Source organism: Vanessa cardui, chromosome 25, assembly GCF_905220365.1.
Source record: "Vanessa cardui chromosome 25, ilVanCard2.1, whole genome shotgun sequence".
NCBI classification, from domain to species: Eukaryota; Metazoa; Arthropoda; class Insecta; order Lepidoptera; family Nymphalidae; genus Vanessa; species Vanessa cardui.
The window spans coordinates 1,458,912-1,482,480 of NC_061147.1; the positions used below are offsets into that span (position 1 = coordinate 1,458,912).

The 23,569-nt window shown below is 40.0% G+C and overlaps 1 protein-coding gene across 1 annotated transcript; it reads left to right on the forward strand.

The window, feature by feature from the left end:
- The first annotated feature begins 226 nt into the window (after positions 1 to 226).
- LOC124540374 lies at positions 227 to 22,096 on the forward strand. Its single transcript, XM_047117874.1, has 21 exons — positions 227 to 597; positions 1,704 to 1,844; positions 3,860 to 3,982; positions 4,347 to 4,481; positions 4,760 to 4,894; positions 5,507 to 5,709; positions 7,494 to 7,698; positions 8,412 to 8,591; positions 9,940 to 10,029; positions 10,490 to 10,605; positions 10,901 to 10,986; positions 13,039 to 13,240; positions 14,024 to 14,155; positions 14,714 to 14,821; positions 15,205 to 15,353; positions 15,909 to 16,100; positions 16,193 to 19,443; positions 19,786 to 19,916; positions 20,461 to 20,564; positions 21,375 to 21,504; positions 21,916 to 22,096. Exons 1-21 carry the CDS (start codon positions 579 to 581, stop codon positions 21,994 to 21,996), a joined length of 5,913 nt encoding a protein of 1,970 aa, XP_046973830.1. The 5' UTR covers positions 227 to 578; the 3' UTR covers positions 21,997 to 22,096.
- Positions 22,097 to 23,569: the final 1,473 nt, after the last annotated feature.

Here is a 23,569-nt window from a genome sequence, read left to right on the forward strand (position 1 = left end):
AACTGACATCAGACATGACAACTCAAATTCTACTTTATAAAATGTTTGAATTCTGATATTTGTTGACAATTACGTCGAATAAAAGATAATTAATGTTTTTAAGTAATAAATAGTTAAATGTAAATGTTAAGCAAGCAAATTATTTAACATTTTTAACCAAACAATTAAATTATAAGGACTTTTTGATCTTAATATTATTGTAAGTTATCAATTTTCATTTATCTTTCAAAGCTCTTTGTTTACTTAATTATTAAAGTTTTCGAAACATATATGAACTTGTTTTAGTAATCGCAATCATAATAACAGTTGTATAGGTTTTTTTTTAATACTACATTTGTAATTAGGCTATGATGAGGTCATACTTGTGTTTTGTTCTACATTTCTATATATCCTATGTATATAGCACTCTAGTTGCTATGTAATGATGTTAGTAGTTGTTTTCCCATAATTGGATTGTATTGTTTTTTCTAAGAATAGCATTCTTGATAGTTATTAAATAAGAATTGCTTGCTCCAGCAGTCACAGATTTTTATTATGTTAAAATACCTAAAGTATATCTGCTAACAAAAGTTATTAGTATGGAAGATATACATCTCAGTAAGTAAATTGATTTTCTGAATATAAATTTAATTTTATATTAAGAGATGCTATGTATCTTTAAATTTAATTAATAAATATTACATGCATGCAAAGTATTTTACAATATCAAAATTTAAAATATTTTTTAAGATATTCTTACTAACAAACAATATATATTTTAATTGTTATTAATTTACAAAGAACAGGGGATTAATTTAATTCAATCTCCTATGTGTACTGTATTTACAACTTTAGTTACTAGTAGAATTGGGTTGTTCAATGACCACTAAATATTATCTATAAACTATAACATAATATGTTACAATGTATGCAGCTATGTAAATAAAAAACAAAAGCAAAGGCACATTTAAAATATGTTATATGAGTCATGAGATAAGCTCTATATGCATCATAGCATTGTATAACTGATACGAAATTGTAATTAAATATTGTATATGAGTTATCTTCAATAATAAGCCATAAAATTGCCTAATCGGTTTGCCAGAACTGTTGTAATATTACTATTAGGGTTTATTTAAATATTCGATATACAAACTTTTTTATGTTTTGTTTTAATCAAATGTGGTTTTATTGTAATACATTCTCAGCTGCCATCATCATAGAGTAGGAAGTCTCATGTCTAATAAACCTAGTGTCTATGACAACTACAAGAAGTGTTAACTATACTTGACTTGCTCTGAATGATTCTCGGATAGATTATTCAGTTTGTCTATAAAATATTAATATGTAATATAATGTTGCATAGAGAATATCTGAGAAGCTCATTGTTTCATCTCAGATATAGACGACATTGTTTTAAAAGTTGTTTGAACTTGAATGTTATTATACACACCATCATTCTATATGTTATTAATATAAATTCTCAGTAGACATTGTGTCTGTGTACATGTATATAATGTCTTGACCATATGTTGAACATAATAGGAATTACTCTAAAAAATTACGTATTTAATTTGTCAAGTTTGTTGTTTGAACATAGTAATTTTATAGTCTTCTTATAATCCTGATGACCATATATTTATACATAATAAACATCACAATGAAAATATACATTTAAATACTTATTTATTATCCAAAAGTTATAGTATTTGTTTATATTCCAGGGACGAAACCTCTGGCGATGGCGGATACATTAGACCCACTCTCACCAAGTTTGAACGATTCACCAAATTCATCGGGATTGATGCATAAGTTGAGACTGAGATTCACAAGAACAACACCTCCTAGATCCCCACCCGGAGATGGTAATAAGTTATACTATATTCAATAATTACTCATGAATGAATTGTAATTGTCAAAGTAGTTAATTATCTGAAAGGGTATATAATATAGTACATAGTGGGCTGTGGAAACCACAGATGCACTCTCTATTTGCTAATTCTCATATACTTGCAGAGACAAGCATGAGTCGTGGTATACATCCTTTTTAGAACGAGTGTAACAGTGCTAAGTTTCTAATTTTTATTTTTACGTACGCTCAAATGGGATACCTAACCGTAAGTCCACCACCATCTACATCAAATAAAACTGCACGAAATTATGTCTAGCAAGTCACTAAGAAATTCGTAAACCACCAATTAATGAAGTATTGTACGAAACAAATTAGATGTAGCATCGGAAAATGGAATGGAATGAAAATAAAACCGATTACTGCCGATTGACACAACCAATAAAAATAGCTCCCAATCGCGCCATTCGACGCTATTCGGCGCTATAGATTCAAACGTCAGAGAAAGCAAGTGCATGTAAATCGACGCGTCAAATTGACGAATATATTAGGTCATATGATATTACAAGTTATTACGTTTGTGCAAAGATCATATTCGCATGAGAAATAAATATTGATAATTTGGGATAGTGTACTCAATTCGGATGTGTTCGGTTTTACGAATTTTGCCGATGCGACATCTAAGTTGTGTCGTAATATACCTGGGATTCAAACAAGAATACAACAACAACATAGACTGGACTTGACTTCTTATAATTAATTGCCTTTCTTCATTCAGCTACTAAAACAGGATGAATGACTTTCAACAGATAGAAATTTTGATCATTTGCTCGTACATCGACCTATATTATAAAATAAAATAAATATTGTTTATATACGAGCTCACTCTTACATGATCTGTGTTTCTCTATAATACTATCTATATTTAATATTTAAAAAATTGTATCAAAATCCATAGTAGTTTTAACATTCTAAACCAATGATATTCTAATAAACAGATATGTTATATCCATACTAAACAACAGAAAAAAGTGTGCCGCGCCGGGGACCGTTTATTTTAGTTTATTTTTACATTTCGTTAAAAGTAAAAAGGATAGCTTGATAAAAACAATAAGTAAAAGGGATAACTAGATGTTTTGATGATGTGGTAGTATTTGATTATTGACGATTCAAAAACGCTTCATTATGAAGTTTACTTGAATAAAATTGATTTGATTTGATTTGATTTGATTTTTAATTACGTAAAACGTATTACTATGTAATTATGATGTATTATAACGTCTTGCTACGTAAAACAACTAAAAGCAAACGTCCCAATTAGGACGTTATCTAGTCTTCACTTTTTGCGCGTTAATAACGTATCTGTTTACTACAACATCATTGTTCTAAACATACACATAGACAGACATACAGACCACGGGAAGCGACTTGTTTTGTACTGTGCAGTGAAGTTGACCTTAATTTATATTTTCTCACCTGTTCAAATGCAACCTTATTTCAAATCCGTTACATTTTTTGTAATCGATGAAAACTACTGTCACAGTGCTTAAGTGTTTCAAGGTTGTTTTAAAAACATTATGCTTAGGTCAGTTTGAATTACACGATATCAGTTTAAAAACAATAGTCGGTTCGAACACGCGCGGGAATGGTGGAGAAAATTAGTAGTGGTGATTTTTTTTCTTTTGTGTATCAATTTTGAGAATTAAAGATGTAAATGTGTGTAAATAATGCAGTTTCTTTTAATTAAATGAGAAACTCGATTGGGTTTTAGTTTTATTGCAAATTCTAATCAATTAATATTTTTTATTCATTTTGCATCATGAATGCAATCCCCAGCGTTACACAAAGCAATAGTTATTGTCTGTGGTTTTCGATTATGTATGACATAATTGAGTGAATATATATATATATATATCCAGTAGCGTCGTATGGAATAAATTGTTCCCCTTAAGAGGAGGCGTTTCATCAGACATTAATGTAACTAAAAATATGAGAGTGAAATAAATATCTGTGACCCATATTTTTTTCCAGGATATGTTGAATTTGGTGAGTTTCGGTCGGAGCGACCCGGCGTTAAGAAGGTGGGGACCTTCGCCGGTGTCTTCTGCCCCGTGGTGCTATCAATGTTCAGTGCTCTTGTATTTATACGAATGGGTAAGTATTATAAATGTGAAAGTAAATCTGTTTGTCTGTCTGTCACACTTTTACGATTCCACCTGATTTACCTGAATTTGAGCACGCGAGAGCGAATGTATTTATATAAATAAATATATTTTTTATGTTGTAATTTCCGCTTGCCATTTCTAGAAAGTGTTAAAAAACAATAAATTGCGAATAGTCTTTCTAAGTAAAAGTTAATGAACACGCAACTTTATCTCTATAAAAATAGTAAATAAATAAATTAAATTGAATATTTTTGTTTTATAAATATTGCAAAAATAAAAATATAATACTGGATAATAAATGTATATGGCTGTATTAAATAGGAAATAAAAAATAAAAAATTGTCTATTTCCAGGTTACCTAGTCGGAAATGCAGGACTTCTAGTGACCTTAGGACAATTTGGACTCGCATATTTAATAGTAGGCTTCACTGTTATGTCAATATGTGCTATTTCCACGAATGGAGCTGTTGAAGGGGGAGGAGTGTACTGTATCCTTTTCGAAGTTTAAAATACAATTGAAATTCGAAAAAATAATTTAAACGACAATGATGAAATATTCTTATGAAGTGTAAATTCGTAGGATGTGGCTGTGTGGTACAATACCTTTGCCTTTAAAAAGAAAATATTTAGAAAAAACTACAGTATATTATTTAAAGGAACGGCAAATATACTCCTGTATTTTATGCCATTGAAAACTTTCAAGATAAGGAATATTTTTTTCTGTACTAAGTACTTTTGTCAATGTATATCCTTAACGCAAAATCAGTCATGATCAGTAGGACATTAGGTCCAGAATTCGGTGGAGCGATCGGAACATTGTTCTTCCTAGCTAATGTCGTCTCAAGCGCCCTCTGCATTTCCGCTTGTACTGAAGCTCTAGTCGAGAATTTTGGACCCAATGGTAAGTATATGTCTTATTGCTGGGTTATCCTAGCCAGCTCAAGAGACGTTTTTAAGATACAAGTGACACTAATTGAAATTAGTCTCATCATGATGTTTTCCTTCACCGCCGAGCACGAGATGAATAACAACAACAAACAACAACAACAGCCTGTAAATTCCCACTGCTGGGCTAAAGGCCTCCTCTCCCTTTGAGGAGAAGGTTTGGAACATATTCCACCACAATGTTCCAATGCGGGTTGGTGGAATACGCATGTGGCAGAATTTCTATGAAATTTGTCACATGCAGGTTTCCTCACGATGTTTTCCTTCACCGCTGAGCACGAGATGAATTATAAATACAATTTAAACACATGAATCAGCGGTGCTTGCCTGGGTTTGAACCCGCACTCATCGGCACGCGTTCTAACCACTGGGCCATCTCGACTCTATGAATTCTAAACACAAATTACACGTATGATATCTCAATGGCTCCTGGCTGGGTTTGAGCCGGCTGTGAGCTGTTGTTGTTGAATATTGGGGCGCCGAGGTTGTGTAATACGGAATTTACAGGCTGTTGTTGTTGTTTTGTTTATATGGCTCCTGGCTGGGTTTAATATTGGGGTGGTGGCAGGCTACCTGGTGGGTGCGAGCGTCGGGCTGCCCAACGGCTACTGGTACCGCTTCCTGTACCGCTCGGCGCTGAACGCGGCGGGGCTTGGCGTGTCGCTGGCTGGCGCGTCGCTGTTCGCGCGAACCAGCCTCGCCATCTGGGTGACCACCGTCGTCTGCCTCTTCAGCGCGCTTCTCAGCTTCTTCGTGACCGCGCCCGGACAGGTGAGCCCCCCCCCCCCCCCCGATATTTCAAGGCCATTATAGGATATTACTATTGAAGTAAAATTAAATTAAGCCTAATAGGCAAAGCAACAATGTTATAATTTCTAAGGTGGTCAGGAAAAAGAGCCAGTCATACCAGTCACCTTTTTACACACGACTGTTCTGGTGGGGTAGAGCAGTGTTGTCATCTAACAAAATGAACGACGAATTCCGTGGTATAGTGGTGTGTACATCGGTTTTAATGGATACGCCAATCCGAGGTCTTGGGTTCGATTCCCAGCCGAGTTGATGTATATTATCATTAGTTTTCTATGTTGTCTTGAGTCTGGGTGCTTGTGTTACCGTTGTTACGCCTGATTTTCTATAACACAAGTGATTTAGATACTTTCATTGGGATTAGAGTAATGTATGTGATTACGTCTCATTTTAATTTACTTATTATAAAATATGTATAAAAACTGTGTGGTATTATTTCAGATCTTACATAACGGTTCACATGTTGTTTTTATTTCATTGTAAACTATGATCAAAGATAAATCTAGACGAGTGTTAACGGATTTAAATCGCGTATATTAATTATTTTTATCATCCCGACGTTTCGAGCACTTTACAGCGTTCGTGGTCACGGGTAGACTGAGGCGACATTTGTTTGTAGTACAAAAGAAAAATCCGTTAAAACTAGTTTTATTTCAATGTGTAATAAATGTGATCATCTAAGACAACATTAAATCTAGACGAGATAAAAACGTATAGTACGACACAACTTAGATGTCGCATCGGGCAAATTCGTAAAACCGATCACATCCGAATTAAGTACGCTATACCAAATTATCAAAATTTATTTCTCATGCGAATATGATCTTTACACAAACGTAATAACTTGTAATATCACTTGACCTTAATATATCCGTCAATTTGACGCGTCGATTTACATGCACTTGTTTTGTCTCACGCGCGAATCTATAGCTACGAATAGCGTCGAATGGCGCGATAGGGAGCTATTTCTATTGGTTGTGTAAATCGGCAGTAATCGGTTTGATTTTCATTCCATTGCATTTTCCGATGCTACATCTAATGTATGTATGTACGCATGTAAGTATCTATGTATGTATGTATGTATGTAAGTATGTAAGTAAGTATATATTTATATATTTTTGTATGAATATGTGTATGTATATTATATGATAATTATTATTTAATATACATTAAACATTATATATATAATATGTGACTTCACCCTTCTCTGAAATCAAGACTGTGTTTTTAAGCTCATAAGGTTGTCTGGTAGAAATCGCTACCTAGCGATAAGACCGCCTTATTGTGCATCTACTTTTATTTTGTATATATTTCATTTTTATTATTAAATTACTCTGTTACTGTGGTGTACAATAAAGTATATTATTATTATCTAATTTGTGTCCTACTATAACATGACCTGAGCTGAGATGGCCCAGTGGTTAGAACGCGTGCATCTTAACCGATGATTGCGGGTTCAAACCCAGGCAAGCACCAATATATATATGTGCTTAATTGTGTTTATAATTCATCTCGTGCTCGGCGGTGAAGGAAAACATCGTGAGGAAACCTGCATGTGTCTAATTTCATCGATTCATTCTGTCACATGTGCATTCCACCAACCCGCATTGGAACAGCGTGGTGGAATATGTTCCAATCTCTCTCCTTAATGGAAGAGGAGGCCTTATCTCAGCAGTGGGAAATTTACAGGCTGTTACTTTACTTTTTTACTTTTACTTTATAACATGACCCCCCCCCCCCCCCCCCAGATAGAGAAACCCGACACGAACACGATCGTGAATGCGACTAACTTCACGTACAGCGGTCTGAGCGCGGCCACACTGCGCGGTAACCTGTACGAGAGTTACGCGCGCGACTACAGCACGGCCACGGGCGAGACCGCCGACTTCGCGTCCGTGTTCGGCGTGCTTTTCACGGGCGTCACGGGCGTCATGGCCGGCGCCAACATGAGCGGTCAGACCATTATACATGCCAGCTAGACTTTATCCATAAGTGTTCCATCAAAATCAAAAGAAACTTCCCATTACACATGCCAGCTGCTAGACTTTGCTCATAAGTGTTCCATCAATATCAAAATAAACTTTATTCAAGTAGGCTTTTACAGGCACTTGTATCGTTAGTTTATAATTAAGTGAAGCTACCACCGTAGTACCACCGGAAAATACACTATACATGCCAGCTGCTAGACTTTACCCATAAGTGTTCCATCAAAATCAAAAACAAACTTTATTCAAGTAGGCTTTTACAAGCACTTGAATCGTTAGTTTATAATTAAGTGAAGCTACCATCGGTTCGGAAAGTAGATTCTACCGAGAAGAACCGGCAAGAATTTCTAGTTACTCTTTTTCAATGGTTCTTGAAACAGTTAGTTATTTTCGTTTATAATTTTTGCAGTGTCTATGGTTTACGTGATGAAATTTGTGGTCTTTTAAAATAAATAAAATATAAACATAATACATATCATGATTCATGGCGTTTTAGTGTTGTAATTAAATTTATTTAGGCTTATAAATTTTTTCAGTTTCTATGGATGAAGGTGATCAAAAATATGTTATTTTTTCATCCTTAAATAAGCTCAAAATGCTAAGGACACAAGAACATTTAGACCAAAACGATCATGGCAATTTAATTCGTAACCAGATTTTAATATATGTCATTTATTCCAGGCGAGCTCAAGAGTCCTTCCCGAAGTATTCCCCTCGGGACGCTCGCAGCCCTCCTGTTTACCGCCCTGTCGTATGCAGCGCTGTCTGTGCTAACAGCTGCGACTTGTTCAAGGGAACTGCTACAAAACAACTACGTGTACTTGTTGCCCATTAATGTGTGGCCACCTTTCATTGCTGTTGGTAAGATCATTTTATATTGCTGTATTACGATTCATTTCAAATTGTTCAAATTGTTCATTTTATATTGAGTCGAGATGGCCCAGTGGTTAGAACGCGTGCATCTTAACCGATGGTTGCGGGTTCAAACCCAGGCAAGCACCGCTGATTCATGTGCTTAATTTGTGTTTATAATTCATCTCGTGCTCGGCGGTGAAGGAAAACATCGTGAGGAAACCTGCATGTGTCTAATTTCATCGAAATTCTGCCACATGTGCATTCCACCAACCCGCATTGGAACAGCGTGGTGGAATATGTTCCAAACCCTCTCCTTAATGGAAGAGGAGGCCTTATCTCAGCAGTGGGAAATGTACAGGCTGTTACTTTACTTTTTTTACTATTTTTATTTACAGTGAAACCTTGTTAAGTGAAACTTCAAGGGACCTGCAATGTTGTTTCACTTATAGAGGTATTCCACTAACCCAGTGTCTCAGATACCCACCCAAATAAACACCTTTATGGCAGTAAAGTAAAACTCAAACTTGGACTCATTGATACTTCAAATTACACACATAGTTAAGTGCGGAATTTGCGGATAGAAAAAGAATAAGTTAGTAAAAATAAAAAAAAAACAATGTTATCTCAGTTACAGAAGTTTAGGTATAAAGAAATCACTTGCATCAAAAAACTTATAGAGGTTATTGTAATGATAAAACAACACTAACACTAACAGAGGTAATTCAATGCCAAAGTGATGCGACCGCAGCATGAGCTCCAGTTATGGAGGTTTATCACTTATTCCACTTGACTAGGTTTCACTGTATTTTGGTCTTTGTAGACATTCTTTTTCTATATTTTGTGGTTAACAAATTTTCATGGGGTTCTCTCATTTATTATTGTAAAAAAATCTCACAGATATTTTCAACATTGAAGATTTGTTAAAAAAAATCGTTATACCCATATAACAGTTACTGCCTGTTATTCGTGTCCCTAGCGCCCGACCGATGTAACATTGTACAAAGGTTTATTATTTTCAGCGTTCCTATTTAAATTTTACCTTTAAGCAAAAAAGGTCTTAAAATTTTCGAATCACGCTTGAATCTTTAGAGACATGTGTGATACGTATTTTTTGAGAATTTTTAATATTTTTAAAATCATTAAATTAACAAATTAATATGTTCGTCACTGCAAAGTTATGTCGATCAAAAAAATATACATCTGTCAAAAAGAACAAGCTAACTTGACATACTAAATAAGGCATGTTATTCAACACAAGCCTATGTAGATAGTAAAGAAGTGTGGGAGTAATACTTGTTGACTTTCATGCAGGATGTTTTTTAAGTTCTAACTAACAACCGTTTATTGTTTTCAGGAATGTTAACAGCTACATTTTCCGCTGGTCTGTCGAATTTGATTGGTGCGTCGAGAGTTCTAGAAGCCTTAGCCAAAGACAATATATTCGGTAAGTGAATAAGCTATATTTTTTTAAAGATAAATTGCTATGCAGAATGATACTTGAAAAAGGACAGACATACATGTCCTTTTTCTCTTCTGTTGTTTCTCACACCCGTCAAATGGGAACATAACAATACGATTTAGCAGTTTATGTGGCACTTGACAAAAGACTTTGACTCTGAATTGACACAACATAATTCGTCGATAAAATAAACTATGGTATTGATTGAAACGACAAAAATACGACATCTGAATGTTAGTGAAGTTTTTATCGAAACTTAAGTTAAATTAAAAGGGATATATAGTTATGTGGAATGATTTACTAATCAACAACTCTTTGTTGATTAGTAAATCATGTGTGCACTTACATAGCATAGTTATTGCATACTGTCATTGAAATGTTCTATATTTTTTGTGTTATGAACACTACTTAATTTTTTTTGTTAATATAATATGTTCTTTTTAAGGTTTCTTGCTCCGTCCAATGGTATCTCGATCCGGCAACCCGGTAGTCGCGGTGATCGCTTCATGGCTGTTGGTACAGATTGGCATCATGGCAGATTCTCTGAATACGATTGCTCAGGTACATGAAATATCAGTGTTTCTGTTGGGATTCCTCCCTTATAAGAGCTATTCTAATTAATCTAACAAACATTTTTTTAACTCTAATATTACTTGCGACATTTCATCTGCTTTAGTAGACGCTATAATTGTTTGTTGCTAGAATACCATTATTAGTATTTTTTTTTTAATAAATTTGTAGTTGGCCTCTGTATGGTAATTGACTGGTCTATTTTAAAGAGATTATATTTGCATGAAATTTAAATAACAATATAAACGTGAAGGATTTCGTCAAAAACAGAATGTAAATGTTCCAGGTTAACTCGGTGCTCTTCATGACGAGTTACTGCGCGATTAATCTCGCCTGTCTCGGTCTGGATCTCGCATCTGCTCCTAATTTCAGGTAACATTTGTTATATTAATTCTTGATTAATATAAGAGTAATTTCGATTTTGATAAGGCTGAAATTGACGATGACAGATGTTGGCCTCAGTCTCAGTACTTCAGTTAGAATATTATTTAGAAATTGATGTATTGGAAACAAGTACTTACAGCTGAGATGAAGTTGGTGGATGCTGCGGCAGATGCAGGATCTAGTAAAAAAGGATTCTGTTATGAAATATATAGGCGCACGAGCAAATTTGCCACCCGATGGTAAGTGGTCAAAACCGGTCCGCGTGGACATTGGCGCAGTAAGAAATTATGTCCCTTGTGTCTGTAGCTACATTGGCTCGCTCACCCTCATCATTCATTTCCTAACTTGTTAAAATGTAGTAAAGTTTTACCACTTTTTAAAACTGGAAACAGAAGCGATCCCGGTAATTACAGGCCTATTTCATTACTCCCATCCTTAAGTAAAATTTTCGAAAAAATTATTTTAAATCAACTTCTCGTCCATTTCGGTACAAATGCTATTTTTCATGGTGAGCAATTCGGTTTTAGAAGAGGTCGCTCGACAACTGATGCGGGAATTGCGCTTCTCAAACATATTTACGATGCTTGGGAGAAATCACAGAACGCTATTGGAGTATTCTGTGATTTATCTAAAGCATTCGGTTGTGTAGAACACGAAACGCTTCTTTATAAGCTCAAATATTACGGTGTTAAAGGTAAAGCTCTTGATCTCATCGCTTCATATTTAAGTCAAAGAATTCAGCAAGTTTTCATTAATGGAATAAAGTCTTCTGGATCTACGTTAAAAATGGGAGTTCCACAAGGTTCAATTTTGGGTCCTTTTCTATTCCTAGTATATATAAATGATCTTCCTTTCTATATTAAGGGTATTTGTGATATAGTGTTGTTTGCTGACGATACTTCGCTGATTTTTAAGGCTGACAGGAAAAAAAATGACTATGACGATGTGAACGGTGCATTATCACAGATACACAATTGGTTTTCAGTAAATAATTTAGTTTTGAATGCTAAAAAAACAAAATGTGTAGTTTTTACCCTACCTAATGTTAGGAAGCAAAATTATAATATATCTTTAAATGGTGACCGTTTTGAAGTAGCTGATACTACGGTGTTTTTAGGAATAGAATTGGATTCCAGACTTCAGTGGACTTCTCATTTATCATCCCTTACAGGAAGACTCAGCTCCGCAACATACGCGGTTAGAAAAGTTAGACAACTAACTGATGTTGATACTGCTCGTTTAGTTTATTTTGGTTATTTTCACAGTATTATGTCATATGGCATATTACTTTGGGGTAACGCTGCAGACATTGAATCTGTCTTTATTTTACAAAAGAGAGCAATTCGGTTTATTTATAATCTTGGAGCTAGAGAGATTCTCTTCGGAATGTTTTTAACAGAGTAGGAATACTCACTGTTGCGTCGCAATATATTTTCAACAATATCATGTATATTCACAGTAACATTGATCACTTTGATAAAATCAGTGATAATCATTGTAGCACTAGAAGTAAGGATAAACTTATAACGCCAAGTTTCCGACTCCGCAAAGTCAATGAATCCTTCTTGGGGCAAGGTATCCGTTTCTATAATAAAATTTCGCAGAAATTTTTAACTTTGCCGTTTAGTAAATTCAAATCGTTTGTAAAAAATACATTGGTAGAAAAAGCATATTATTCGATACAAGATTTTGTAAATGATAAAAAAGCGTGGAGTTAATACCTGTTGACTTCCAAGCAGGATACATTAATTGAAATAATTGTATTTAATTAACATGACGTTGTATTTTTTAAATGTTAAAAAAGAGTAACTACTGAGTTTCTTGCCGGTTCTTCTCGGTAGAATCTACTTTCCGAACCGGTGGTAGCTTCACTGAATTGTAAAATGACGATTCAAAAGTGCTTATAAAAGCTTACTTGAATAAAGTTTATTTTGATTTTGATGATTTTGATCATCTGTGGGTCGACACAGCCTACCAAGTAGTAACCGTACGTTCAGTGCACTTTCCGAGTATGACATTGACGAGGAGTTCGCTGGGCAGGCCGTCGTTCCGGCAGTTCTCGTGGGCGTCGTCGCTGGCGGGGCTGGTGGGCTGCGCGGCGCTGATCTTCTCGCTGCGGCCGGCGTACGCGTGCGGCGTGGCGCTGGCGTGCTGCTCGCTCGTGCTGGCGCTGCATCTGCTGTCGCCCGCCGCCGCCGACCCCAAGTGGGGCAGCCTCAGCCAGGCGCTCATCTTCCACCAGGTGACCTCGCAGTACACGATGTCTCATCGGTCGGTAACATTGGAAACGAACCCATATTGAAACCGGACCACCAGGTGACCTTGCAGCATGCGACGTCTGATCGGTTGGCAGCATCGGAAACGAACCCATATTAGACCGGAAAAACTTTTCTTAACTCACTTTTAAAACGTTTTTTTTTTTTTTTTTATAACAAAATCCGTCTTACATGAAAGTCAGAAAGTATTAAAGAAGAGAAGCAGTACACGATGTCTGATCGGACGGTAGCATTGGAAACATCGGAACCCATATTGAGACCGGAAAAACTACTCTTAACACACTATTAAAACGTTTTTTTTTTTTTTATAACAAAATCCGTCTTACATGAAAGTTTATTAAAGAAGAGAAAAAGTCCCTTTTATATTGTCTTGCTGAGTGATGGAATATAACTCATATAGTTCTGTGCCGTATATGTACATAGATATTAAAGTAAACAATTAGTAAAGTTACATATTCTATGACTAAAATCTTCACATCTGTGTTTCTCATATTCTTTGGCATATATCATGTATAAAAGTCGAAGCATTGCATATGTAAAACAGAGTGTCTGTCAAGTGCGTCACAGTCCGTATAATTGTACCGTCTCGTTAATAAATCGTGAACCAGTTAGTGGCTTTCATTATCCTCAACATCAGTCCAGCAACAGTTCCTATGACCCTGGTTGCAAGTACCAGTTGGGGTTTCGTCCCATCCGCTAAGTCATTTCATTTATACGATATCAAAATACTTATTTTAATTCACTTGCAGGTCCGAAAATACCTATTGCTTCTGGACCCTCGTCGGGAACACGTAAAGTTCTGGAGACCTCAGATGCTGTTACTCATCGGTTCGCCGAGGCAAACCGCGCCACTCATTGACTTCGTTAATGACCAGAAAAAGGTAAAAAAATTTATCGATAACAATTTATCTTAAGTCTGCATTTTGGCTCTGTGTGAAATCTATACATATAATAAAGTTGGAGTGTCTGTTTGTAATATTAAAATAGCCCTTTTTTTACTGAATGCATATATATGTATACACGGAACATATACCAAAATAACATTTATACAATTTTTGTCTGTCTGTTTATTCCGGCTAATCTCTAGAACGGCTGGACCGATTTTGACGGGACTTTCTCTGGCAGATAACTGATATAATAAGGAGTAACTTACGCTACAATAATATTTTCTTTGGTTAAATTCAATCGCGTACAAGGTCGCGGGCACAGCTAAAATCCAGTAAATATCCTTATGTTAATGCGATCCAACCAAATATCTAAGATTCCACGGATCTTGTATCAGTATTATACTGACTCTCAAAATCTAATTTGACTCTATAATTTACCCAGACAACATCACATATAGCTTTACCGTCAGTAAAAACGAATTTTACTTATTAATCAATTTTAAATAATTCAACAGAATGTTTTTAAATTGCCTAATATGCATTTGATTTCAGGGTGGTCTATTTGTGATCGGCCACGTAAGAGTTGGCCAATTGGATGGCAGCGGCGACCCTTTGGCAGATGAACAGAAATACTGGCTGAAATTGATTGACCATCTGAAGGTAAGGACTTGTTAATACTAATTATTGATTTAGATAACTGCTTATGGCGTCGTGTTTAATAATAATAAAATTATTCAAAAATTTCATTCTCATAAAACTATAATTGTAAATAAAATTTATTGTTAAGTAAAAACATACAAACATTCGTTTACACACATTGGCACTATAAAATAAACTGTCATGTTTGGGTAAAATAGTTAACAACAACAGCCTCCTCTCCCTTTGAGGAGAAGGTTTGGAACATATACTGGGTATAACCTGGGTTTGAACCAGCAATCATCGGTTAAGATGCGCTTTTTAAACTAACCTAACCACCGGCCATCTCTGATAAAAAAATGTCTGCATTTCTACTTTGCATTAATTACATTTTCTATATCACCCAGGTGAAGGCATTTGTGGAGCTGTGCCTATCGGAGGACATCCGCAGCGGGGCGGCGCACCTCACGCGCCTGTCGGGGCTCGGCGCCATGAAGCCCGACACCGTACTGCTGGGATTCCGGGACTCCGCGCACCCCAATGACTTCTTCAGAGAGTATGTACTACTTTGATACTAATATTACTGTATATACCTAAATAACTAATCGACTAATTGTAAGTTTATATTTAAATATTTATCTTCCTAATGAAGGCTTAAACAATTATTAAATTTTATTAATTCTGCCTCTTGAAACAGTAAATTTACTAAAAATAAAAAATTTTAATTGTGTTGTTTTTTATATGATATCTATCCTATATCTAAACTTAACATACTGTTTACTATTTAAGGCATTTCGGTAAATTATAATCTAACAAAATAAATTTCAGTTAAATTATAAAACTCTTAATCGAACCGAAATATTATGAACTATCGAAAATGTGTTTGTTTTATTGTAAGTTGTATAAAAGTTCACAAGCTATCGACAGTTTACATATGTGCGATATAGATTATAATCTAAATTGCAATCATATTTCACCGTTAACAATATTTCGACAGTTTACAATCTCATGAGATAGATTGTAATCTAATGATGTTTGTAATCTTAAGGTGACATACAGATACCTAATCTATTACTTTATCACCGGCTTATGTTATCTTCTTTCCACACAGCCCAGCATCCCCATACAAAACTCAGGACTTCGACCTCGACAATGGACAAGTGATGTTCCCCACTCGGACTGCGTTTTCGCCCAGAATGTCCGCTTCAGAGTACGTCAGGATAGTCTCAGACGTGCTGTGTGTGAACAAGAATGTGTGTCTGTGTAGACATTTTCATAACTTGAACATGGCCGCGGTTGAAAGGTAAGCTATATTTATTATAATAAAATGTAACTTTAAGTAACTTTAACGATGGAAAACATTATTTACTTAATGTTATATGATTTGTGTGTCAGGCGGTCTAGTTCGCTGAAGTACATCGACGTGTGGCTGGTGGAGGCGCTGTCGCCGTCGCGCGAGGAGCCCTTCACAGTGCGCGCGCTGTTCGCGCTGCAGCTCGCGGCCGTCGTGCGCTCCGCACGCGGCTGGCAACACCTCGCACTCCGAGTGCACGTCGTCACCGCACACGGTATGTACCCCCTCACAGTGCGCGCGCTGTTCGCGCTGCAGCTCGCGGCCGTCGTGCGCTCCGCACGCGGCTGGCAACACCTCGCACTCCGAGTGCACGTCGTCACCGCACACGGTATGTACCCCCTCACAGTACGCGCGCTGTTCGCGCTGCAGCTCGCGGCCGTCGTGCGCTCCGCACGCGGCTGGCAACACCTCGCACTCCGAGTGCACGTCGTCACCGCACACGGTATGTACCCCCTCACAGTGCGCGCGCTGTTCGCGCTGCAGCTCGCGGCCGTCGTGCGCTCCGCACGCGGCTGGCAACACCTCGCACTCCGAGTGCACGTCGTCACCGCACACGGTATGTACCCCCTCACAGTACGCGCGCTGTTCGCGCTGCAGCTCGCGGCCGTCGTGCGCTCCGCACGCGGCTGGCAACACCTCGCACTCCGAGTGCACGTCGTCACCGCACACGGTATGTACCCCCTCACAGTGCGCGCGCTGTTCGCGCTGCAGCTCGCGGCCGTCGTGCGCTCCGCACGCGGCTGGCAACACCTCGCACTCCGAGTGCACGTCGTCACCGCACACGGTATGTACCCCCTCACAGTGCGCGCGCTGTTCGCGCTGCAGCTCGCGGCCGTCGTGCGCTCCGCACGCGGCTGGCAACACCTCGCACTCCGAGTGCACGTCGTCACCGCACACGGTATGTACCCCCTCACAGTGCGCGCGCTGTTCGCGCTGCAGCTCGCGGCCGTCGTGCGCTCCGCACGCGGCTGGCAACACCTCGCACTCCGAGTGCACGTCGTCACCGCACACGGTATGTACCCCCTCACAGTGCGCGCGCTGTTCGCGCTGCAGCTCGCGGCCGTCGTGCGCTCCGCACGCGGCTGGCAACACCTCGCACTCCGAGTGCACGTCGTCACCGCACACGGTATGTACCCCCTCACAGTGCGCGCGCTGTTCGCGCTGCAGCTCGCGGCCGTCGTGCGCTCCGCACGCGGCTGGCAACACCTCGCACTCCGAGTGCACGTCGTCACCGCACACGGTATGTACCCCCTCACAGTGCGCGCGCTGTTCGCGCTGCAGCTCGCGGCCGTCGTGCGCTCCGCACGCGGCTGGCAACACCTCGCACTCCGAGTGCACGTCGTCACCGCACACGGTATGTACCCCCTCACAGTGCGCGCGCTGTTCGCGCTGCAGCTCGCGGCCGTCGTGCGCTCCGCACGCGGCTGGCAACACCTCGCACTCCGAGTGCACGTCGTCACCGCACACGGTATGTACCCCCTCACAGTACGCGCGCTGTTCGCGCTGCAGCTCGCGGCCGTCGTGCGCTCCGCACGCGGCTGGCAACACCTCGCACTCCGAGTGCACGTCGTCACCGCACACGGTATGTACCCCCTCACAGTGCGCGCGCTGTTCGCGCTGCAGCTCGCGGCCGTCGTGCGCTCCGCACGCGGCTGGCAACACCTCGCACTCCGAGTGCACGTCGTCACCGCACACGGTATGTACCCCCTCACAGTGCGCGCGCTGTTCGCGCTGCAGCTCGCGGCCGTCGTGCGCTCCGCACGCGGCTGGCAACACCTCGCACTCCGAGTGCACGTCGTCACCGCACACGGTATGTACCCCCTCACAGTGCGCGCGCTGTTCGCGCTGCAGCTCGCGGCCGTCGTGCGCTCCGCACGCGGCTGGCAACACCTCGCACTCCGAGTGCACGTCGTCACCGCACACGGTATGTACCCCCTCACAGTGCGCGCGCTGTTCGCGCTGCAGCTCGCGGCCGTCGTGCGCTCCGCACGCGGCTGGCAACACCTCGCACTCCGAGTGCACGTCGTCACCGCACACGGTATGTACCCCCTCACAGTACGCGCGCTGTTCGCGCTGCAGCTCGCGGCCGTCGTGCGCTCCGCACGCGGCTGGCAACACCTCGCACTCCGAGTGCACGTCGTCACCGCACACGGTATGTACCCCCTCACAGTGCGCGCGCTGTTCGCGCTGCAGCTCGCGGCCGTCGTGCGCTCCGCACGCGGCTGGCAACACCTCGCACTCCGAGTGCACGTCGTCACCGCACACGGTATGTACCCCCTCACAGTGCGCGCGCTGTTCGCGCTGCAGCTCGCGGCCGTCGTGCGCTCCGCACGCGGCTGGCAACACCTCGCACTCCGAGTGCACGTCGTCACCGCACACGGTATGTACCCCCTCACAGTGCGCGCGCTGTTCGCGCTGCAGCTCGCGGCCGTCGTGCGCTCCGCACGCGGCTGGCAACACCTCGCACTCCGAGTGCACGTCGTCACCGCACACGGTATGTACCCCCTCACAGTGCGCGCGCTGTTCGCGCTGCAGCTCGCGGCCGTCGTGCGCTCCGCACGCGGCTGGCAACACCTCGCACTCCGAGTGCACGTCGTCACCGCACACGGTATGTACCCCCTCACAGTGCGCGCGCTGTTCGCGCTGCAGCTCGCGGCCGTCGTGCGCTCCGCACGCGGCTGGCAACACCTCGCACTCCGAGTGCACGTCGTCACCGCACACGGTATGTACCCCCTCACAGTACGCGCGCTGTTCGCGCTGCAGCTCGCGGCCGTCGTGCGCTCCGCACGCGGCTGGCAACACCTCGCACTCCGAGTGCACGTCGTCACCGCACACGGTATGTACCCCCTCACAGTGCGCGCGCTGTTCGCGCTGCAGCTCGCGGCCGTCGTGCGCTCCGCACGCGGCTGGCAACACCTCGCACTCCGAGTGCACGTCGTCACCGCACACGGTATGTACCCCCTCACAGTACGCGCGCTGTTCGCGCTGCAGCTCGCGGCCGTCGTGCGCTCCGCACGCGGCTGGCAACACCTCGCACTCCGAGTGCACGTCGTCACCGCACACGGTATGTACCCCCTCACAGTGCGCGCGCTGTTCGCGCTGCAGCTCGCGGCCGTCGTGCGCTCCGCACGCGGCTGGCAACACCTCGCACTCCGAGTGCACGTCGTCACCGCACACGGTATGTACCCCCTCACAGTACGCGCGCTGTTCGCGCTGCAGCTCGCGGCCGTCGTGCGCTCCGCACGCGGCTGGCAACACCTCGCACTCCGAGTGCACGTCGTCACCGCACACGGTATGTACCCCCTCACAGTGCGCGCGCTGTTCGCGCTGCAGCTCGCGGCCGTCGTGCGCTCCGCACGCGGCTGGCAACACCTCGCACTCCGAGTGCACGTCGTCACCGCACACGGTATGTACCCCCTCACAGTGCGCGCGCTGTTCGCGCTGCAGCTCGCGGCCGTCGTGCGCTCCGCACGCGGCTGGCAACACCTCGCACTCCGAGTGCACGTCGTCACCGCACACGGTATGTACCCCCTCAAAGTCTGCGATTATTTCAATAAAATGAAAAAAAAATATATTAACTGTAGCCAGGTCCTCAAAGATGTAATAAAGTTTAAATCTTTTTATTTTTTCTCAGATAACAATCACACGTTCGGTTCGGAATCGATGACAGAGCCCGGTCTGCCGGAGATGTCTCCGGGGCGGCCGGTGCAGGAGCGCCTGGATGAGCTTCTCAAGCTCTTAAGGATCAGCGCGTACACACACACTGTAAGTTTAAACATTTTTTTATCTACAACATAATATGTCTTCTACATCACTATAACGTAAAATATATTTTTACTGTAATTTATATAATATATGATACATAATTTCGACAGATTCGAAGTCATCAAATTTAAACTTGTACACATGCATTTTATTAAAGATTTAGTAATACAATGATCAGCCTTATCAATTAGTTACAAATCAAAACAAACAACACATTTAAATTATTCCAAGTATTACATATTAAAAATATATGTATTTTGGTATACGTACTATGTACACATTTTGTAAAAGTGGTTATTTGAATATTACAAACAAATACTCCAGTTTTTTTATATGTACATAATCTAAATTGCAATAATATTTCACGGTTAACAATATTTCGACAGTTTACAATCTCACGAGATAGATTGTAATCTAATTGATAGATATCTAACGATGTTTGTAATCTTACGGTGACATTTAGATTCATAATTATCGTTATTATTAATATTATGCGTTATTATTTAATTATCAAATCAGTGACATATTATATCATAATTTGCAGGTAACTGATTGGCCGAAATTAGATGACGATGTCCACCGTTATTTGGACCCGAACTCGAATGAAAACAGCGTGTATCAACGCGTACCCATGAGCTATTTGCAAAGGTATGTTATTGGTGGGCAAGCTGATCCCTTTTTAATTAAAATTATAAGATTTTTTAAAATTATTTAGTTAGGGATCTAATGTGTTATTATTTGTTTCCGTATTTAAACTGCTTTATTCTAAATCTTCTAAGTCCGACCTACAAGTACAAAGTATTGATCTTTGAAGGTTAATGGAATAAATAAGGATTTTAATACATGGTAGTTTATTTGGACTAGTAAAAAAACTATTTGTTAAACTCAAGACGATAAGCCGAGATGGCCCAGTGGTTAGAACGCGTGCATCTTAACCGATGATGTCGGGTTCAAACCCAAACAAGCACTACTGTATATATGTGCTTAATTTGTGTTTATAATTCATCTCGTGCTCGGCGGTGAAGGAAAACATCGTCTAATTTCATTGAAATTCTACCACATGTGCATTCCACCAATCCGCATTGGAACAGCGTGGTGGAATATGTTCCAAGCCCTCTCCTTAATGGGAGATGAGGCCATTAGCCCAGCAGTGGGAAATTTACAGGGTGTTACTTTAAACTCAAGACCAGTTATTGCACTCAGTATTTACAACTACACTCACTATTACTTCACTCTTCCTCTCTAGTCCGATTGGATGGAAATATACTTGAAAACAGTTCCGTCGCAAGACCAATGGCTGTGCGCCCTTTTCGAGGCAGTATCAAAACTCTACATTCCAAACCTGTGGACTTTCTACGAGTGACAATATTTTGCAGGAAAAGCTAATGGCATTTTATTAGCCCCACATCTGCTTGTTTATTAAATAGTAATAGTTAAAAAAATATGTCTTTTTCACAGAGTGAATAGAATAATCAAGAGTCGCTGCGAAGAAGGCACGGCGGTGACGTTCGTTCAGCTGCCACAGCCTCCCAAACTTTCTCCCACTCCGACCGAGGCTGATGAAGTTATCTGCGAACAGTATATGAAGGTACCTTATATACGATACTCTCTTCGGTGTCATCTCTTCTTCGTCTTTATTACAAAATTATTTTTTTTGTAACAGGAAAGAAGGCCTAGCAATTTGCCTAAGCCTAAGAATTTGCTTAGCCGTGTAATGTTAACAGTCTTTTACTTAAAATTACATAACTACCCGCCCGGGCTTCGCACGGGTGCAATGCTGCAGATGTTTTGTTTATTTATGACATCACATTAGAAACATAAATTTGTCACCATTTCTTTACTACGTATATAAATCTTCCTCTCGAGTCACTCTATCTATTAAAAAAAACCGCATCAAAATCCGTTGCGTAATATTTAAGATCTCACCATATACAGAGACAGATAGCGGAAAGCGACTTTGTTTTATACTATGTAAAGATTAATAAAACAAATGTTTCAGGTACTGGATGAATTTACAAAGGATCTGTCTCCGACCATACTCGTTCGTGGATTGAAATCGGTTACGTCGACGTCGCTATAAGCATCCGAGATACCGTCCTCAAACAATACTTCTTGACCTTGGGTCTATCTGGCTCTAATTTGGAGTCGTGGGATAACCAAAAATAAATACCTACAGGAAATAATCTTGAACTTTTCATCCAATTAATTCCACTACATTATAAAAAACAATAGATTATTAATAATCAAACTTGTATCTTGGTTAAAATTTGTAATAATATGATAAATACAAGTGGAAGATAGAAATGACCTTGAACAGGATTCACTTTGATCAATGTTGTATGAAAAGTTTGGGAACCACTGTTAGGATGTAAAAAGTATGAAATACACCGTTAAGATTTTAAACCAGGCTCTTATGAAATTCGGTTACTATATTTAAAAATTATGCGTGACTATGGAAAGAATGTACATTATTAAAGAAAAGAGGGGGGGGGGGGTCAGTAAGGCATAAGAGGGTGTCGTATCGTTTTCTGTCACGGCATATAAGTCAATGTTGATCTAATAAAGTACAATAACGGATGTTTTACATAAAATTTTTGTTACGGATGGTAGAAACGTCTAATTGACGATTTAATTTCATACATTCAGCCTACTATCGGTTATTCGTAGCCATCTTATCCTTAAGCAGCAATTTTCTGTATAACGTCTCGTAGACTATATTATCCGTAAGGAAAACGATCGGTTTCCTATATATAGTAACCGGAATGTAAGGCCTGTTTGGACCTCGAGTCTGAATTAGATCAATTATATTTTTATATTAATAATATACTGTAGATTAAAAATACGCGTAGCTATTTCGTTTATTTTATATCTGTGGTGAGTTTTTTTTAGTAAAATTTAGCGACATTTTCCATTTTATATGTTATTTTATAAGTTTGACTGTGATTTAAGTCTCTATAGTAAATGGTGCGGTTTTCTTTCATGACTCAAATTTATGTTTAGTTTAAAGTATTATTATAGACATATTATTTTGTAACGTTTTATATTATTTTAGTTTAGGATGATTTCGCCTGAAAGGCATTAGTTTGTAAGTCACAATTTTTATAAGATATTTTGACAGTTTAATTCGAATGTAGGTTTTTGAATTCGATGTATTTTTTTATATAATTCTTGCATAGAGTGTAATACATCATTGCTGGTCAGGTTTATTAAACTATGCAGAAATCTATCAGAATAATTTTCTTTATGATAATTGCAGATCACTATAGAACTACTCGAGGTATAAAAACCTATCTTTATCCATTAATAATAAAAGGTAACATGTGTTATGATGATTAATCAAATCATATTCAGCTTTGTGTTTAGTATTTATTCAAAACAATCTCATTATTTAAACTAAAAAGATTCAAACTAGCGAAGTGATGACTTCATTTATATTTCAATATTTAAATTGACACTTATTTTAATGATTATTGTATGTTATTCAAAACCCAATCTTATGCTATAACACTTATGACACAAAATTAAATGACTAATAATTCTGACGTTTTACTTTTAAAACAATTTTCAATACAAATTATTAACTACGGATAAAGTAATCGTTTTGATATGCAATATTTCATAAAACTAAGCGAGATTTATTTATTTTATGTCAT

What these genes read in the sequence shown, in the direction of transcription:
- LOC124540374 (XM_047117874.1), top strand. An exon ending in AGGCGCTCATCTTCCACCAG is followed by an intron (nt 13,241 to 14,023) that starts GTGACCTCGCAG and finishes ATTCACTTGCAG; the next exon opens with GTCCGAAAATACCTATTGCT. An exon ending in AACATGGCCGCGGTTGAAAG is followed by an intron (nt 16,101 to 16,192) that starts GTAAGCTATATT and finishes TTTGTGTGTCAG; the next exon opens with GCGGTCTAGTTCGCTGAAGT.